This window comes from Macaca mulatta, chromosome 1, assembly GCF_049350105.2.
Source record: "Macaca mulatta isolate MMU2019108-1 chromosome 1, T2T-MMU8v2.0, whole genome shotgun sequence".
Lineage (NCBI taxonomy): Eukaryota > Metazoa > Chordata > Mammalia > Primates > Cercopithecidae > Macaca > Macaca mulatta.
In genome coordinates, this window is record NC_133406.1 from 234,317,478 (window position 1) to 234,331,950 (window position 14,473).

The window sequence follows — 14,473 nt, forward strand, 5'->3', positions numbered from 1 at the left end:
GGTGATGGCGGAGGGAGCCTGAACCCTGCCCAGTGTCTGGGTGCGGGGGGCTGTGGTGGGCAGTAGTGAAGGGGCCTGAGGAGTGCCGTGGGGAAGAGAGGGTGACCAGAGCCACTCTGAATGGTGTCAGCCAAAGGAAGACTCCCTTCCCCACCCTGTAGGGAGGTCTGAGCAGAGTGCCATTGACCAAGAGACAGTAGACAGCCTGCCTCATGGGGTGTGCCGGCACCTGCTTCAGTGGCTGCCTCCTGTGTGCATGAGCCGGATGCTGGGAAGGATCCCTGCCTACACCCGGGCCCGATTCGTGCTTTGCCAGACTGGATGGAGTGGAGGAGGCCCAGGCCACAGTACCACCTGACCTGCCCAGGCAGCCCCTCGTCACCTACTCCCCGAAGTTAACAGCTCAACTCGAATCCAGGGCTGGGCTCCCAGGCTGCCCATCCCACTTCTACCCTCACTGGCCTCCAGTGGGACTCGCTCCTGCCTTGCCCCCACCTTCCCAGTCCCACAGGCCACCCCTGGCTTGGGCTAGGTTCTGTAAAGTTACGTATTTATTGAGCTTTTGGTTCTTTTATAAAGACTTGTCTAGACTCCACTGGGAAGAGTCCTTTGCTTTGGGGTCCAGTGACTCGGGGCACTTGAATTCAGGGTGGCCTCTTTGCGTTCCTGTGCCCCTCCACATGCCACGGATGGGCCATGGATAGAGCTTCCCGTGGGAAGCACCTGGGAAGTAATGGGGGGTGGGGTGCCACCAGACCAACATCCCCAGACTTCCCCACCTTCAGCCACCATCAGAACCTCTCCCCAGGTGCCCTCCTGGGATTCAGGGCTGAATCTGCCCAGTTCCCACACTGTTAGGAAGGTGGGTCCCCCATGGGGATCCCTTCAGGTACTTTTTTTTTTTTTAAGACAAAGTCTCACTCTGTTGCCCAGGTTGGAGTGCAGTGGTGTGATCTCGGCTCACTGCAACCTCTGCCTCCCGGGTTCAAACGATTCTCCTGCTCCAGCCACTTCAGTAGCTGGAACTGCACGTATGCACCACCACGCTGGGCTAATTTTTGTATTTTAAGTAGAGATGGGGTTTCACCATATTGGTCAGGCTGGTCTCGAACTCCTGACCTCAAGTGATCCTCCCGCCTCAGCCTCCCGAAGTGCTAGAACTACAGGCCTGAGCTACTGCGCTTGGCCCCTTCCGGTACTTTTGGCCCAACCCCCTCCATGGCTGGGGGCGCGGAGGCGGAGAAAGAAGTCGCTTGCCCTGGTTCTACTTTGAAGTGTTTCTCAGGGTTGGGGCGAGAGTTGGGGTAGGGACCGGGATGCAGCTCCATTCTGTGTCAGCGCTTCGCGTGTTCTCCTTGGCCTTTCCGCTGCTGCCAAATGAGTTCAGGTCTAGGCCGAGCAGAGGGGGCACCCGGTCGGGCTCGGTTGGCCTCGGGCGGCCCCGCCTCCCCCCGCCCGCCAGGCGGGCCCTTCTCGACGGCGCGGGGCGGGCCCTGCGGGCGCGGGAGTGAAGGCGGAACCACGACGGGCAGAGCGCACGGAGCTGGGAAGCCCCTGGGCGCCCGTCGGAGGGCCGAGCGCGGCGCCGAGGGCCATGGAGCAGCGGTCGCGGGGCTCCGCGGCGGTGGCAGCGGTGTCTACGGTGAGTTGAGAGGCAGGAGGCGAGGGGCAGCTTTGAGCCTTGTCCCAAGAGCCTCCGTGAAGGAAGGGGCCCCGGGCGCAGTCTCCACTCCAAGCCTCCCTGTGGCTCGGCTGGCCACCCCTTCCAACCTCGTTAGAGGCTCCATCAGGGCGTAGCCCTTCCACTGAGAGGAAACTCCTTCCAGGAGGGTCTGGGGGCCCCAGGTAGAGAATGATCAGTGTCCCTCCCCCAACAGAAAGCATAGGTGGGGATGTGGGTGCTGCCGTGTCCCTGCCCTGGTGGACGGGAAGCTTGTGAGAGGCTGGAAGAGCCCCTTCCTCTGGCTCTCTGAAGCCTGGTGTGTGCACAGGGGGAAGGAAGTTAGTCTCGTCTCCACCCATGGGCACCCCTTCTGCGGGGGGCCTGGGAAGTGGGCTGTTCTGTGGGCAAATGCTGGGGCCTCTGAAATGGCGGAGACCCGGCAGGGAGAGGCCCCACGTGGGCAGCTGCACTGAGAGTCAGCAGCACCTGTCCCCCAGGCGCTCCTCCTGGTGCTGCTGGGGGCCCGGGCCCAGGGCGGCACACAAAGCCCCAGGTGTGACTGTGCCGGTGACTTCCACAAGAAGAATGGTGTGTTTTGTTGCAGGGGCTGCCCAGCAGGTAAGTGGCCACAGGGGTGGGAGAGGCATGGGACAGGCAGGGCTGGAGAGGTGGCGGGCAGGCCAGGGAGGTAAGAGGAGGCTGGCAGGGGAGGTAGGGATAGGCTGACAGAGAAGTAGGGAGCTGGAGAGAAAGAGGGAGGGAGGGCAGGGTGGGAAGCAGGTTGAGGGTTGCTGGGCAGCCCCTCTGCCTGCCTGACCCCTGCCTGGTTCCACAGGGCACTACCTGAAGGCCCCTTGCACGGAGCCCTGTGGCAACTCCACCTGCCTTCTGTGTCCCCAAGACACCTTCTTGGCCTGGGAGAACCACCATAATTCTGAATGTGCCCGCTGCCAAGCCTGTGATGAGCAGGGTGAGGGGCTTCTCAGTGCTTGGCAGGGGGTTCCTAAGGACAGGCCTTTCTGAAGGAAGTGGCTGGCTTGGGCCCAACCTTGGGGTGTGAGGGTCCTGCACCCACCCTTGCCAGAACCCTCCACCCTGATCCTCCTTCAGGGTGCCCTTGCCCCTTCTCTCTTCCTGGTGACCTTTCCATCTCTCCATGTGCCTTGGCCTCTGGTCGGCCTCAGTCTCTGAGCTTCTCTCTTTTTTAGGGTAGCCCTGCACCTGTCTCTCTTTCACCTATTCCTGTCTCCATTATCTTGGGGGCGGGGGTCTGCCTCTGCCTCTCTATGGGAGCCTTTGGCCCTAACTCTCCACTCTCCATCTCCCTGCACCCCCACCAGCCTCCCAGGTGGCACTGGAGAACTGTTCAGCTGTGGCCGACACCCGCTGTGGCTGTAAGCCAGGCTGGTTTGTGGAGTGCCAGGTCAGCCAATGTGTCAGCAGTTCACCCTTCTACTGCCAACCATGCCTAGACTGCAGGGCCCTGCACCGCCACACACGGCTACTCTGTGAGTACCCCCACCCAGGGCTATCTACTCCCTGACCCACTTCTCTGCCTGCCCTACTCCTGTTCCATGCTGACGCATGCCTCTCCTGGACTGCAGGTTCTCGCAGAGATACTGACTGTGGGACCTGCCTGCCTGGCTTCTATGAACATGACGATGGCTGCGTGTCCTGCCCCACGTAATACCTAGCTGTCTTGGGATGGAAGGAAGGGCAGCTGGGAGCAGGGCAAGGGCCTGGGGTGGGGCAGGTGCTGCTGGTTCAGGAATAGGAAGAGGGGACAGGGAGGAGGGAACTTGGCCCTGTGTTGGATGGGCCCCACTTCAGGCAAACTTAGATGGTAAAAGAGAAATCTGCATCCTCCTTAGCCAGATAAATAAGGGTATATGCCTTCCCTTTCAGCCAGCATTCCCCCCAGTGATCCTTCTAGCCAGGTATTACAGATGATTTGTCACTTTTACAGACAGTCACACTGATATAGCTTTAAAACTTGGGCTGAAGGAGGTTGATGCTGCAGTGAGCTATGATCGTGCCACTGCACTTCAGCCTGGACAACAGAGCAAGATCTATTAAATAAATAAATATTAAATCTATTAAATATTAAATAAATATTAAATATATTAAAATAAATAGATAAATACAAAGGGCTGAGAGTCAGGATTGTGCTGCTAGTTCTCTAGGGGATCTTGGGCAAGTTTAGAGAATTCACATCTCTGATATGTGGTGTCCCTTTCTCAACATGGGATGTTAGCAGCTTCTTCACAGACCTTTGATCAGAGGTAAGGGACTTTCTGTATCTGTTCAAGTCTTTTTTTTTTTTTAGATGGAGACTTGCTCTGTCACCCAGACTGGAGTGCAGTGGCACGATCTTGGCTCACTGCAACCTCTACCGCCTGGGTTCAAGTGATTCTCCTGCCTCAGCCTCCCAAGTAGCTAGGACTTCAGGCGCCCACCACCATGCTGGCTAATTCTTTGTATTTTTAGTAGAGACAGGGTTTCACCGTGTTAGCCAGGATGGTCTCGATCTCCTGACCTCATGATCTGCCCGCCTCGGCCTCCCAAAGTGCTGGGATTACAGGTGTGAGCCACCGCACCCGGCCTTCATTCAAGTCTTTATTGAATATCTCCTATGTTCTACACACTGTTCTAAGTGCTGGGGATGCAACAGGGAACAAAATAGGCAAAATCCCTGTCCTTTGGGGGTTGACATTCTAGTGACTCTTCATATAGTCTAGAAGCTGCTCAATGAGTAGTGTCCGTGGTTGCTATCGGGGGCACAATGACAGGAACATTCTTGGGTAGAGTGAGGCTCACGAGAGAGAGGCCTGGGGAGGGAAGAGTCTCCAGGATGGAGCAGTCTTGGGGAGCCCCTCCTGGCATGCACCCCCTCATCCCTCAGGCCACCCCCGTCCCTTTCAGGAGCACCCTGGGGAGCTGTCCAGAGCGCTGTGCCGCTGTCTGTGGCTGGAGGCAGAGTAGGTGGTGTGCTGGGAATGCAAGTGGGAGAACTGGGATGGGCCGAGGGGAGGCGGGTGAGGGGGGCTACCACCCAACACCCACCAGCTGCTTTCAGTGTTCTGGGTCCAGGTGCTCCTGGCTGGCCTTGTGGTTCCCCTCCTGCTTGGGGCCACCCTGACCTACACATACCGCCACTGCTGGCCTCACAAGCCCATGGTTACTGGTAAGTACACAGACCCACACACACACACACACGCACGCAGAAGCCTGGGGTCAGGATGGGTAGCCCAGAGTCTACTCAACCCTGATACAGAAGGGGAAACTGAGGCAGGGGGTGCGGGGTGCAGAGGAACCCTAGAGGAGCTGTACCAGCACCCAGGTCCAGGAGGCTTGCCTGGTCGCTGACCGTACTGTCTGTGTCTGTCAGCAGATGAAGCTGGGATGGAGGCTCTGACCCCACCACCGGTAAGAACCTCACTGTGTGATTCTGGGCTGCCCTCTGGAGCTGGAAGATCAAGCCTTATTGTGATCCCCAGAGCTTGGCACGTGGCTAGCACAGGGTAGACCTAGTAGACAGAGGTGTTGCGAACTGAGTCCTGCCCTCAAGGGGTGTCAGTCAGCTGGGGTTCAGACTTGTACACAGGAGCTAACAGTTCAATGGAAGGAGAGCCCCATGGTGCTGGGGGACAAGAGGAAGGAGGCGGGGGCAGGGGACTCAAGGCAGAAGCAAGAGTTCTGCTGGGCCACAGTGAGAGCTGGGCCAACTGTGGGAGGTATCACTGCGGGAGTGTCTGCTGACTGAACCAGGGACTGTTCCCTCCTGGAGAGGCACTGCAGGTAAGGGGCCTTACTTGACAAGCAGGGCTGACCTGGGGCCCCTCTTGGCTTCCAGGCCACCCATCTGTCACCCTCCGACAAAGCCCACACCCTTCTAGTACCTCCTGACAGCAGTGAGAAGATCTGCACCGTCCAGTTGGTGGACAACAGCTGGACCCCTGGCTACCCCCACACCCAGGAGGCGCTCTGCCCGCAGATGACATGGTCCTGGGACCAGTTGCCCAACAGAGCTCTTGGTAAGGGACATCAGTGGCCTGAGGCCTTGACCCCATTCTCTTGTCTGCGGTGAGAAGTTGTGGTTTCACAACGTGTTCCCTTTCTGCCCCCTAACTGACTGGGTCCGCCCCCTGTGCCCTGACCCACGGGATCCAACCGGCTTCAGGCTTGGGGTACCCGCACGAACGCCCCTGACTCCACCTCCCGACCGCGGCCCACGTACCCCATTGGCTCTCTCTGGCCCTGCCCCAGGCCCGGTTCCTGCGTCCACACTCTTGCCAGAGTCCCCAGTCGGCTCGCCCACCATGATGCTGCAGCCGGGCCCGCAGCTCTACGACGTGATGGACGCTGTGCCAGCACGGCGCTGGAAGGAGTTCGTGCGCACCCTGGGGCTGCGCGAGGCGGAGATCGAAGCCGTGGAGGTGGAGATCGGCCGCTTCCGAGACCAGCAGTACGAGATGCTCAAGCGCTGGCGCCAGCAGCAGCCCGCGGGCCTGGGCGCCGTCTACGCGGCCCTGGAGCGCATGGGGCTGGACGGCTGCGCGGAGGACTTGCGCAGCCGCCTGCAGCGCGGCCCGTGACACGGCGCCCACTGGCCACCTAGGCCTCTGGTGGCCCTTGCAGAAGCCCTAAGTACAGTTACTTATGCGTGTAGACATTTTATGTCACTTATTAAGCCGCTGGCACGGTCCTGCGTAGCCGCACCAGCCGGCCCCACCCCTGCTCGCCCCTATCACTCCAGCCAAAGCGAAGAAGCACGAAGGAATGTCGGGAGGGGGTCAAGACATTTCTCAGTTTCTCGGCCGGAGTTTGGCTGAGATCGTGGTATTAAATCTGTGGGAAAAAAAAAAAAAATGGCTTCTTGGCGTTTCTGCGGGGCTGGGGTGTTAAGTGGCCTGGACTTTTCTCGAGGGAGTCGAAGGGGACGGGAATCTTGTCACCCCGGGGTCTGGTACCCATGGTGGAGTCCAGTGTGGCCTTAGCTCCCAAGCCTGCCCCTCCCGAGTCCACTCTGGTCCAATTACTCCCAGAAGAGAGCAAGTCGCGGCCACAGCGAGTGATGAGAGCGCTTTAATGGGGCTGCGAGGAGGCGGGGACAGGGTCGGGATGGGGTGCAGCAGTTACAGACACAGGGTCAGGGCCCCTCATCCTCCACTGACTCCACCGGGGCAGTGAAAGGGTCCTGGCAGCGAGTGGGTCTGGCTGGGGACGGGGCGTAGACTTGAGGGAGGTGGGGTCCCAGGGGCCCCAACTGAGGCCCGACAGGCAGTTTTCATCTTTCTGGTAAACAAATGACTGAGAGGAAACCCTCGGCGGGGATAAGAAATGAGGCCCGGGCTAGGCCGGGCACAGATCTGGGTCAGGGACGGAGGGAAAACCCCTTCCCCGAGCTCAGGGCCTGCCTCCACCCAGGATGCGCCAGCGACGCCGGTTCCGGGGTGCGGGGGAGGGGACTGCATCCTGGAGGGGGCTGAGCCCCGCAGGAAAACAAAGTCACCACCCACAGGGCTGGGGAGAGCTCTTCACTCTTTGATATTCAACGAACATGCAAATATATGTAAGTCGGCATGCAAATAAGCAGCATTTTTTGTTGTTTGCATCAGCAGCTTGGGCACTTATTCTGGGCAACTGGGGCGGCGTGTGCACTCCAGTGTTGCCAAGGGCTGGGGATGCGGGGCCAGGATGGGGGGTCGGGGGGGTTCCAGCGCAGGAGGGGTGGGCTGTGCGGCTCCCAGCCCTTCCGCCGGGGCCTGGCTGGCTGGGGCTGGGGCGGGGGGCCCCTCCGAGCTGCAAGGCTGCGGGCAGGAGGCCACGGCCTCTAGTACTTAGCGATGTCCCCCTTCTTCAGGATGACCTGTCGCTGCCAGGGTGCCAGCTTGCTCTCATCATAGCCCAGCGTCCGCAGCTTCTCTGACTGCTCCTTCTCCCGCCGCAGCTCCTCCTGCTTCTGTCGCTCCTCCTCTTTCCTGAGGCGGTGGGGGAAGGGGGGCAGACCCGGTGAAGTCTGGGGCCAGATACCCAGGCTGGCAGAAAGGGTGGGGCCAGGCACCAGGCAGAGGCCAGGTCACCCATGCAAGGGGAGGGTTACTGAGGGCGTGGGCTGGGTTGCTGAAGACAGAGGGGCTAGATTGGGGGCAGAATGGGGTTACTGGAGCACAGGGGAGCTATGTGAGTGGGAGGCTGAGGCTGGATTATTGTGGGCTGGGGTGTTACTGGAAACAGAGGTGCTGGGTCACTGTGTGGCACCGTGTGAGGAGGTGGTGTTGCTGGGGTGCAGCAGCAAGATTACTGGGATCAGGACTTCAGTTGTTGGGGAGCTGTCAATATGAAGTATTGAGGACTGGGGTGGGGCTGCTGGGGACCAGAGAGACTACATAATTGAGAGACAGGGACTGAGAATTAGAGACAGGTTATTAGAACGTAGAGGGTAGATCTGCCCTGTTGACAGAATAGTCACTAAGCACATGTGGCTGCTGAGAATTTGAAATGTGGCTGGTCTAAACTGTGATGGATTGCAGGTGTAAAATGTGCATGATATTTCAAAGACTAAGTTTTATTATTATTATTATTATTTGAGACAGGGTCTCGCTCTGTTGCCAGGGTGGAGCACAGTGGTCAGATCATGGCTCACTGCAGCCTCGACCTCCTGGGTTCAAGTCATCCTCCCACCTCAGCCTCCCAAGTAGCTGGGACCACAGGTGTGTGCCACTACGCCCAGCTAATTTTTTTTTTCTTTTAATTGAGTCGGAGTCTCGCTCTGTCACCTAGGCTGGAGTGCAGTGGCACAATCTCAGCTCACTGCAACCTCCACCTCTGAGGTTCAAGCGATTTTCCTGCCTCCGCCTTCTGAGTAGCTGGGATTACAGGTGCGCGCCACCATGCCCAGCTAATTTTTGTATTTCTAGTAGAGACAGGGTTTCACCATGTTGGTCAGGCTGGTCTCGAACTCCTGACTTCAAGTAATCTGCCAGCCTTGGCCTCCCAAAGTGCTGGGATTACAGGTGTGAGCCACTGAGCCCGGCCTGCCCAGCTAATTTTTTAATTATTTTTTTGAGATGGAGTCTCCCTCCATTGTCTAGGCTGGAGCACGAAATGGTGCTATCCCAGCTCACTGCAACCTCCGCCTCCCGGTTTCGAGTGATTCTCCTGCCTCAGCCTCCTGAGTAGCTGGGATTACAGGCATGCGCCACCACACCCACCTAATTTTTGTATTTTTAGTAGAGACGGGGTTTTACCATGTTGCCCAGGCTGGTCTTGAACTCCTGACCTCAGGATCTGCCCGCTTCAGCCTCCCAAAGTGCTGGGATTACAGGTATGAGTCACTGCGCCTGGCCCCACGAAGCTAATTAAAACAAATTTTTTTTTGCATGCCTGGTGTGGTGGCTCGTGCCTGTAATCCCAGTACTTTGGGAGGCTGAGGTGGGTAGATAACCTGAGGTCAGGAGTTGGAGATCAGACTGACCAACATGGCAAAACCTGGCCTCTCCTAAAAATACAAAAATTAGCCGGGCATGGTGGTAGGTGCCTATAATCCCAACTACCTGGGAAGCTGAGGCAGGAGAATTGCTTGAATCCAGGAGGTAGAGGTTGCAGTGAGCCAAGATCATGCCATTGCACTCCAGCCTGGGCAACAAGAGCGAAACTCTCTCTCAAAGAAAAAAAAAGAAAGGCCAGGCGCGGTGGCTCAAATCTGTAATCCCAGCACTTTGGGAGGCCGAGGCAGGCGGACCACAAGGTCAGGAGATCGAGACCATCCTGGCTAACATGGTGAAACCCTGTCTCTACTAAAAAAAAATGCAAACAAATTAGCTGGGCATGGTGGCCAGCGTCTGTAGTCCTAGCTACTTGGGAGGCTGAGGCAGGAGAATGGCCTGAACCCGGGAGGCAGAGCTTGCAGTGAGTCGAGATGGAGCCACTGCATTACAGCCTGGGCGACAGAGTGAGACTCCATCTCAAAAAAAAAAAAAAGAAAAAAGAAAAAAGAAAAAAGAAAAAAAGACCAGGCTTGGTGGCTCACGCCTATAATCCCAGAACTTTGGGAGGCTGAGGTGGGTGGATCACTTCAGGTCAGGAGTTTGAGACCAGCTTGGCCAACATGGTGAAACCCCGACTCTACTAAAAATACAAAAATTAGCTGGGTGTGGTGGCACATGCTTGTAATCCCAGCTACTCAGGAGGCTGAGGTAGGAGAATCGCTTGAACCCAGGAGGTGGAGGTTGCATGAGCCCCGATCACCACGGCACTCCAGATTGGGTGACAAGAGTGAAACTCCGTCCCAAAAAAAAATTTTTTTTTTTTTTCCAGAATGAGGTCTCACTGCATCGCCCAGGCTGGTCTCAAACTTTGGGGCTCAAGTGGTCCCCCTGCCTTGGCCTCTCAAAGTGCTAGGATTACATGTGTAAACCACCATGCCTGGCCAAAGACTTATTTTACAAGAGGAATATAAAACATCTCACTAATTTTCATATTGATTATGTGTCAAAATAATATTTTTGATATTTTGTGTCAAATAAAACAGTACTAAAATTAAGCTCACCTATATCCTTCTACATTTTCACTGTGGCTACTAGAAAATTTTAAATTGCATCTGTGGCTCACATTATATTTCTACTGGACAGCACTGGGCTGGGTGAGATTACTAGGGGCAGAAAATACATTCTGAGGGCCAGTCAAGGTGATTGATACTGGGGTTAGGTTAATTGAAGGGTAGAAAAGGCCATGCTAATAGGAGGCAGGGACTGAATAACTGGGAGCAAAGTTATCAGAGCATGAGAGAGAGATTCTGGGGGACAGCGGGCTGGGGCATTATAAGGAGGAAAGAGGCTTTGTACAAGGACTAAGAGACAGGAGGATGCACTCAAGTCGGCCTGGATGAAGGGATGACCCTCTGCGACCTGGGTGGGGGTAAGGGTGGCAGGTTGGGGCCAGCCCTGCACTCACCGCTTCTGCTCCCTGGAAGGAAAAAGAGAGTGTCACTTGGTCCCTCCACCTCAGGGACGCAGTCAAGACACCCCGCCAGGCCAGTCTCTGCCTGACCCCCAGCTCACCTCTCTTCTTCCAGCTTCTTCCGCAGGAGGTCCCGCCTCCAGGCGGGCATGCTGGCCAGCCGGGCCTCCTCCTCCTCCTCCTGAAACACAACCACAAAGCTTCAGGGCCTGCAGGGGCTGGGAGATAGGGGGTACCCTCAACCTGGGGACCTGAAGGAGTCAGGGTCACAGGAAGATACCCTTTTGATGAACTTCTGTGGGACAAGTGGATGAAGTGCCTGGTCACAGCCCCTCAGAGCTGGCCTCCTTTCCCCTAGTAACCCAGACCCTTGTGTCCTACAGGAGGCACTAGAGAGATCAGAGCTGAGTGGGACAGAAGCAGAGAATAAGTAGCTGGGACCCAGATGTCCTGAGCGTGATTCCCCACAGGGGCAGGTGGCCAATGGCCACAGGCCCAAGACCTCTGGGCAGATGCAGATGCGGGCCCCCGCCCAGCCTCTTGGCTCAGGGAGACTCCGGCTGCCCCTGGCTCCCCTGCGAAGGACCTTCAGCCCGTGGTTGCCCTCTTCCCACAAGAGTGGACATGTGCCGTACATTTGTGGGGCTGCAATGACATCGGGGGCAGGTGTGGTGGCCAATGTAGGCAGTTTACAGCAAAGAGTTTTATTTATCGAATGTTACAGAGGAGAAAGGGTCTGTACACGGCACACTTCACACGGAACACTGCACACGAGGCTCCCTTGACCTCAGCCAAGGAGGTAGCTGTGAACTCCAGTGGAAAACCGGAGAGCAGGCCACACTGCCACAAGGGGGAGCCGCAGCCCCTCACTCAGAGGGGCTTCTGCTGCCTGGCTCCACACAGAGCCCAGCAATGCCACGGGGCCAGAGGGGGACAGCTGGTTTGTTCTGTGCGTGCCCTGCCTATGCGACCAACGCCCCACAGCCTGCCACGATGGGACCTCAGAGGCTGAGGCAGCCTGGTCCTGGGCCCTCCGGGCTGCTCAAGGCCACAGTCCTGGGTTCTTCCTGCTGCTTCCGGCCTCTGGAGGGCGTCAGACAGGCGTCCAGACCCACGTTAAGACGCTGGAGGGTGAACTGCGAATTCCGAATTCCGCTGCTCAGATGTCAAACAGCTCTGCCTCCTTCTCCTTCCAGAAGGAGAAGCTGCGGTCGATGTAGCGGCAGATGTCCTCGTTGCTGAACTCGCCCATCTCAGACACCAGTTCCAAGGGGTCTTCGGCGGGGGCTCCGGAACCAGGAGAGTCTGAGGTCGGGGGAGGCGCAGCAGGCGGGGGCGGCGGCTGCGGCGCAGGGGCCAGGGCCTCGGGCTGCCCCTCGGGCAGGACCCGTGTCTGAACTGGAGCGGCCTCTTCGGTTAGCTCTCGTTCTTTCTCTTCCTTTTTCTTCTCCTGTTCTTCTGGGGCTGGCTCAGCCTCCAGGCCATTCCCGAAGAACCGGTGCCTGAGGTCCTCGAAGCCGTCGCTCCAGCCGCGCCGTCCGGCCTCCACCTCCTCCAGCACCACGCGGTGGAAGAGGCGGATGCGCTCCCACGGGTGGCTGCCCAGCCGGTCGAACATCTCGTAGCACAGTAGGTGGCGGAACTTGCGCTCCTCGCGGCTCAGGCCCATCTCGAGTAGCTGGAAGTAGCCGAGCATGAAGAGGTCCAGCGTGAGGCTGTCGTAGCGCGGGGGTGCGCCGCCGTCCAGGGGCGGCAGGAAGTGCTGGGGCCAGTACAGGCCGTGCGCCAGGCCCGGGCTTGCCGGCACGCGCCGCAGCAGGCTCCGCCAGTGGCCCAGCAGCTTGCCTACCGCCTGCCGCTGCCTCAGCAGCTGCCGCAGTCGTTCGTCGGGACCGTGGGCTGCGCCGTCGCTCGCTGGCAGCCGGGGGGCGTCCGTGGCCTCCAGCTCCGGGCCGGCACCGGCGGCCGCCACACGGGGCAGCAGTCTGCGTAGGCGCGCCTGGGCGCGGCGGCCCGGGCCGCGGAAAGCCCAGCGGCGCCAGTGCTCCAGGAAGAGGTAGACGATGCGCTCTTTGCGCAGGTCGAGGTAGTCCTGGACGCCACGCAGCTCCGTGCAGAGGGGCGGCCGGCGCGCCAGCTGCTCGGGCTCAGGCAGCGCCGCCTGGCGATCCTTTGCCTCGGGCGGGCCCAGGGTGCCCAGGGGCTCCCAGTCGGCCAGCGGGCCGTGGGCGGCGCCGGCCGCCACGTAGTCCTCCTCCAGGATGGGCTCGCGGCCCGGGGCGCCAGAGGACTGCGGGGGCTTGCGGCGCGGACAGCGCGCGGGCTCCGCGCCCCGTGCGCGCAGCTCGTAGGTGGCGCGCAGATGCTGCACTGAGACGCCGCACTCGAGGATCTCGCGCGCCACGGCCTCGCGGCACCAGCTGAGCGAGTGCGAGCGGCCCAGGCACAGCGGTCCGGGCCGCCAGGGTGCGTCGGGCAGCGGCGCTAGCGGCTGGCCGGTGTCAGCGGTCAGCAGTTCCGCCAGGTGCGCAGGCCGGCCGCCCAGCGCGGCCAGCAGCGTGGCCATGCTCTTGAGCAGCGTGGAGATCTTGCTGCACCAGGCGGGCAGGCTGACGGCGCGGCCATGCATGCGGCGCGGGTCGACGGTGAAGCGCGGCGCCGACAGGGCGGCCGAGATGGGCAGCAGCTGCTCCAGCTCCAGCTCCAGTTGCTCCAGGCGCGCCTCCAGCTTCTGCGCCTTGTGCAGCACCTGCAGGTTCTCGATTTGCTGCTCGATGCGGAGGATGTCCGCCTCGGTCATGAGCTCGCCGAAGGGCCCAAGGATGGCGTTGTGCTCGCGGGAGTACCTCCAGCCCTCGCGGGGGTAGCAGCACGAGCTGGTGGCCGTCAGCTAAGGCGGGGAAGACAAGAGAGGGGAGGGAGGCGCGTCTCCCTCTGGCCCAGCTCCCGCAGTGGTGCCGGGAACCTTTTGCATGTCCTGGGTGGTGTAATGGCTCCGCGGGGCTGCATCTGCAGGGAGGGACCGCGCCTGGCCGGCGGGGGGTGACGCTGGGGCGTGGCTTCGGCCGAGCCGCCGCTCCGGGCTCTGCGCAGTGTCCACTTTGGTCGCTGGCGGGGGGCACGGCCGGTCGCTGGTCGCTGCTGCGGCGGCAAGGAGAACAGGCCGGCAGACGGGGTCTCCATGCCTGGCTTGTTGGCTCATTACACCACCCAAGGAACTTGCGAAAGGCGTTGAAACTGAGAGGCGCGGTGGCCCTCCCCAACCAATTCGAGGGTGGCTATTGTGAGGCCTCTCGTCTCAGACTCATGACCCCTTCTCGAGCTCCCCTGTGGCCCAAGCTTTCCCGCTCCCTGTGGTCAGTGTTTTATGTGCAGAATGAGAGGCCACTATGCTCTTAAAGAGGCTACAGCTGCAGCTTCCACTGAGCTGCCCACCCACCACCCCCATCCTGCTGGACAGCTGGGCACCGTAATATTCTCATTTGCTCACTTTTCTCCACCTCTGATGTCCAGTTTTCCCCCCTGGGCCTGCCATCACCTCCCCAGAGGTCCCTGATTCATCTTGACCCTATGCGATCCACTCCCCACATACAAAATAGGAAGCAGCCTCTTCCCTGCTTAACACTCCCCCCACCCGGCTCCCCAGTGCTCCGGGAGAAAGTCCGTTCTCTTCTGGGCCGCTGGCCAGATCTTGGTAACCTGGCCCCCACTGAGGTCTCTCCAGCTTAGTGACCCCCTTCCTCCAGGACAGTCAGGGCCACATCCACTGTCACTTCCAGACTGCCCTGTCCCACCTGTGGCTCTTCAGTCCACTCTCCTCCTGGCCACCCCTCACTCATCTTCTAAGTC

General features: G+C 59.4%; 3 protein-coding genes across 54 annotated transcripts in view; 2 read left to right on the forward strand and 1 right to left on the reverse strand.

The window, feature by feature from the left end:
* The window catches only part of PLEKHG5 (pleckstrin homology and RhoGEF domain containing G5), a 54,389-nt gene extending 53,794 nt beyond the window's left edge, over positions 1-595 (forward strand). For all 12 annotated transcript variants that reach the window (XM_077977049.1, XM_077977116.1, XM_077977007.1 and 9 more), the window contains one exon: positions 162-595. In XM_077977049.1, coding sequence (XP_077833175.1) covers positions 162-171 — 10 coding nt within the window. In that variant the 3' untranslated portion in view covers positions 172-595. The remainder of the gene's footprint in view (positions 1-161) is intronic.
* Positions 596-1,242: 647 nt separating this feature from the next.
* On the forward strand, positions 1,243-6,532 carry TNFRSF25 (TNF receptor superfamily member 25). 10 transcript variants are annotated; one of them, XM_077977454.1, is made up of 10 exons: positions 1,420-1,642; positions 2,161-2,281; positions 2,499-2,633; positions 3,004-3,171; positions 3,268-3,346; positions 4,586-4,641; positions 4,740-4,847; positions 5,052-5,089; positions 5,517-5,697; positions 5,930-6,532. In XM_077977454.1, exons 1-10 carry the CDS (start codon positions 1,595-1,597, stop codon positions 6,256-6,258), a joined length of 1,263 nt encoding a protein of 420 aa, XP_077833580.1. In that variant the 5' UTR covers positions 1,420-1,594; the 3' UTR covers positions 6,259-6,532. The 10 variants fall into 10 exon arrangements, with proteins under 10 accessions (XP_077833574.1, XP_077833578.1, XP_077833580.1 ...); XM_015142586.3 differs by having other exon boundaries at positions 5,055-5,089; XM_077977453.1 differs by having other exon boundaries at positions 1,420-1,633; positions 4,566-4,648.
* A 200-nt stretch (positions 6,533-6,732) lies between these two features.
* The window catches only part of ESPN (espin), a 38,644-nt gene continuing 30,903 nt past the window's right edge, over positions 6,733-14,473 (reverse strand). For 19 of the 32 annotated variants that reach the window (XM_028840483.2, XM_077976775.1, XM_028840482.2 and 16 more), the window contains one exon: positions 11,313-13,514. In XM_028840483.2, coding sequence (XP_028696316.2) covers positions 11,784-13,514 — 1,731 coding nt within the window. In that variant the 3' untranslated portion in view covers positions 11,313-11,783. Of the gene's footprint in view, positions 7,645-10,618; positions 10,631-10,714; positions 10,806-11,312; positions 13,515-14,473 lie in introns of those variants that run through there. The other 13 variants (XM_077976928.1, XM_077976912.1, XM_077976877.1 and 10 more) reach the window with 5 other exon arrangements.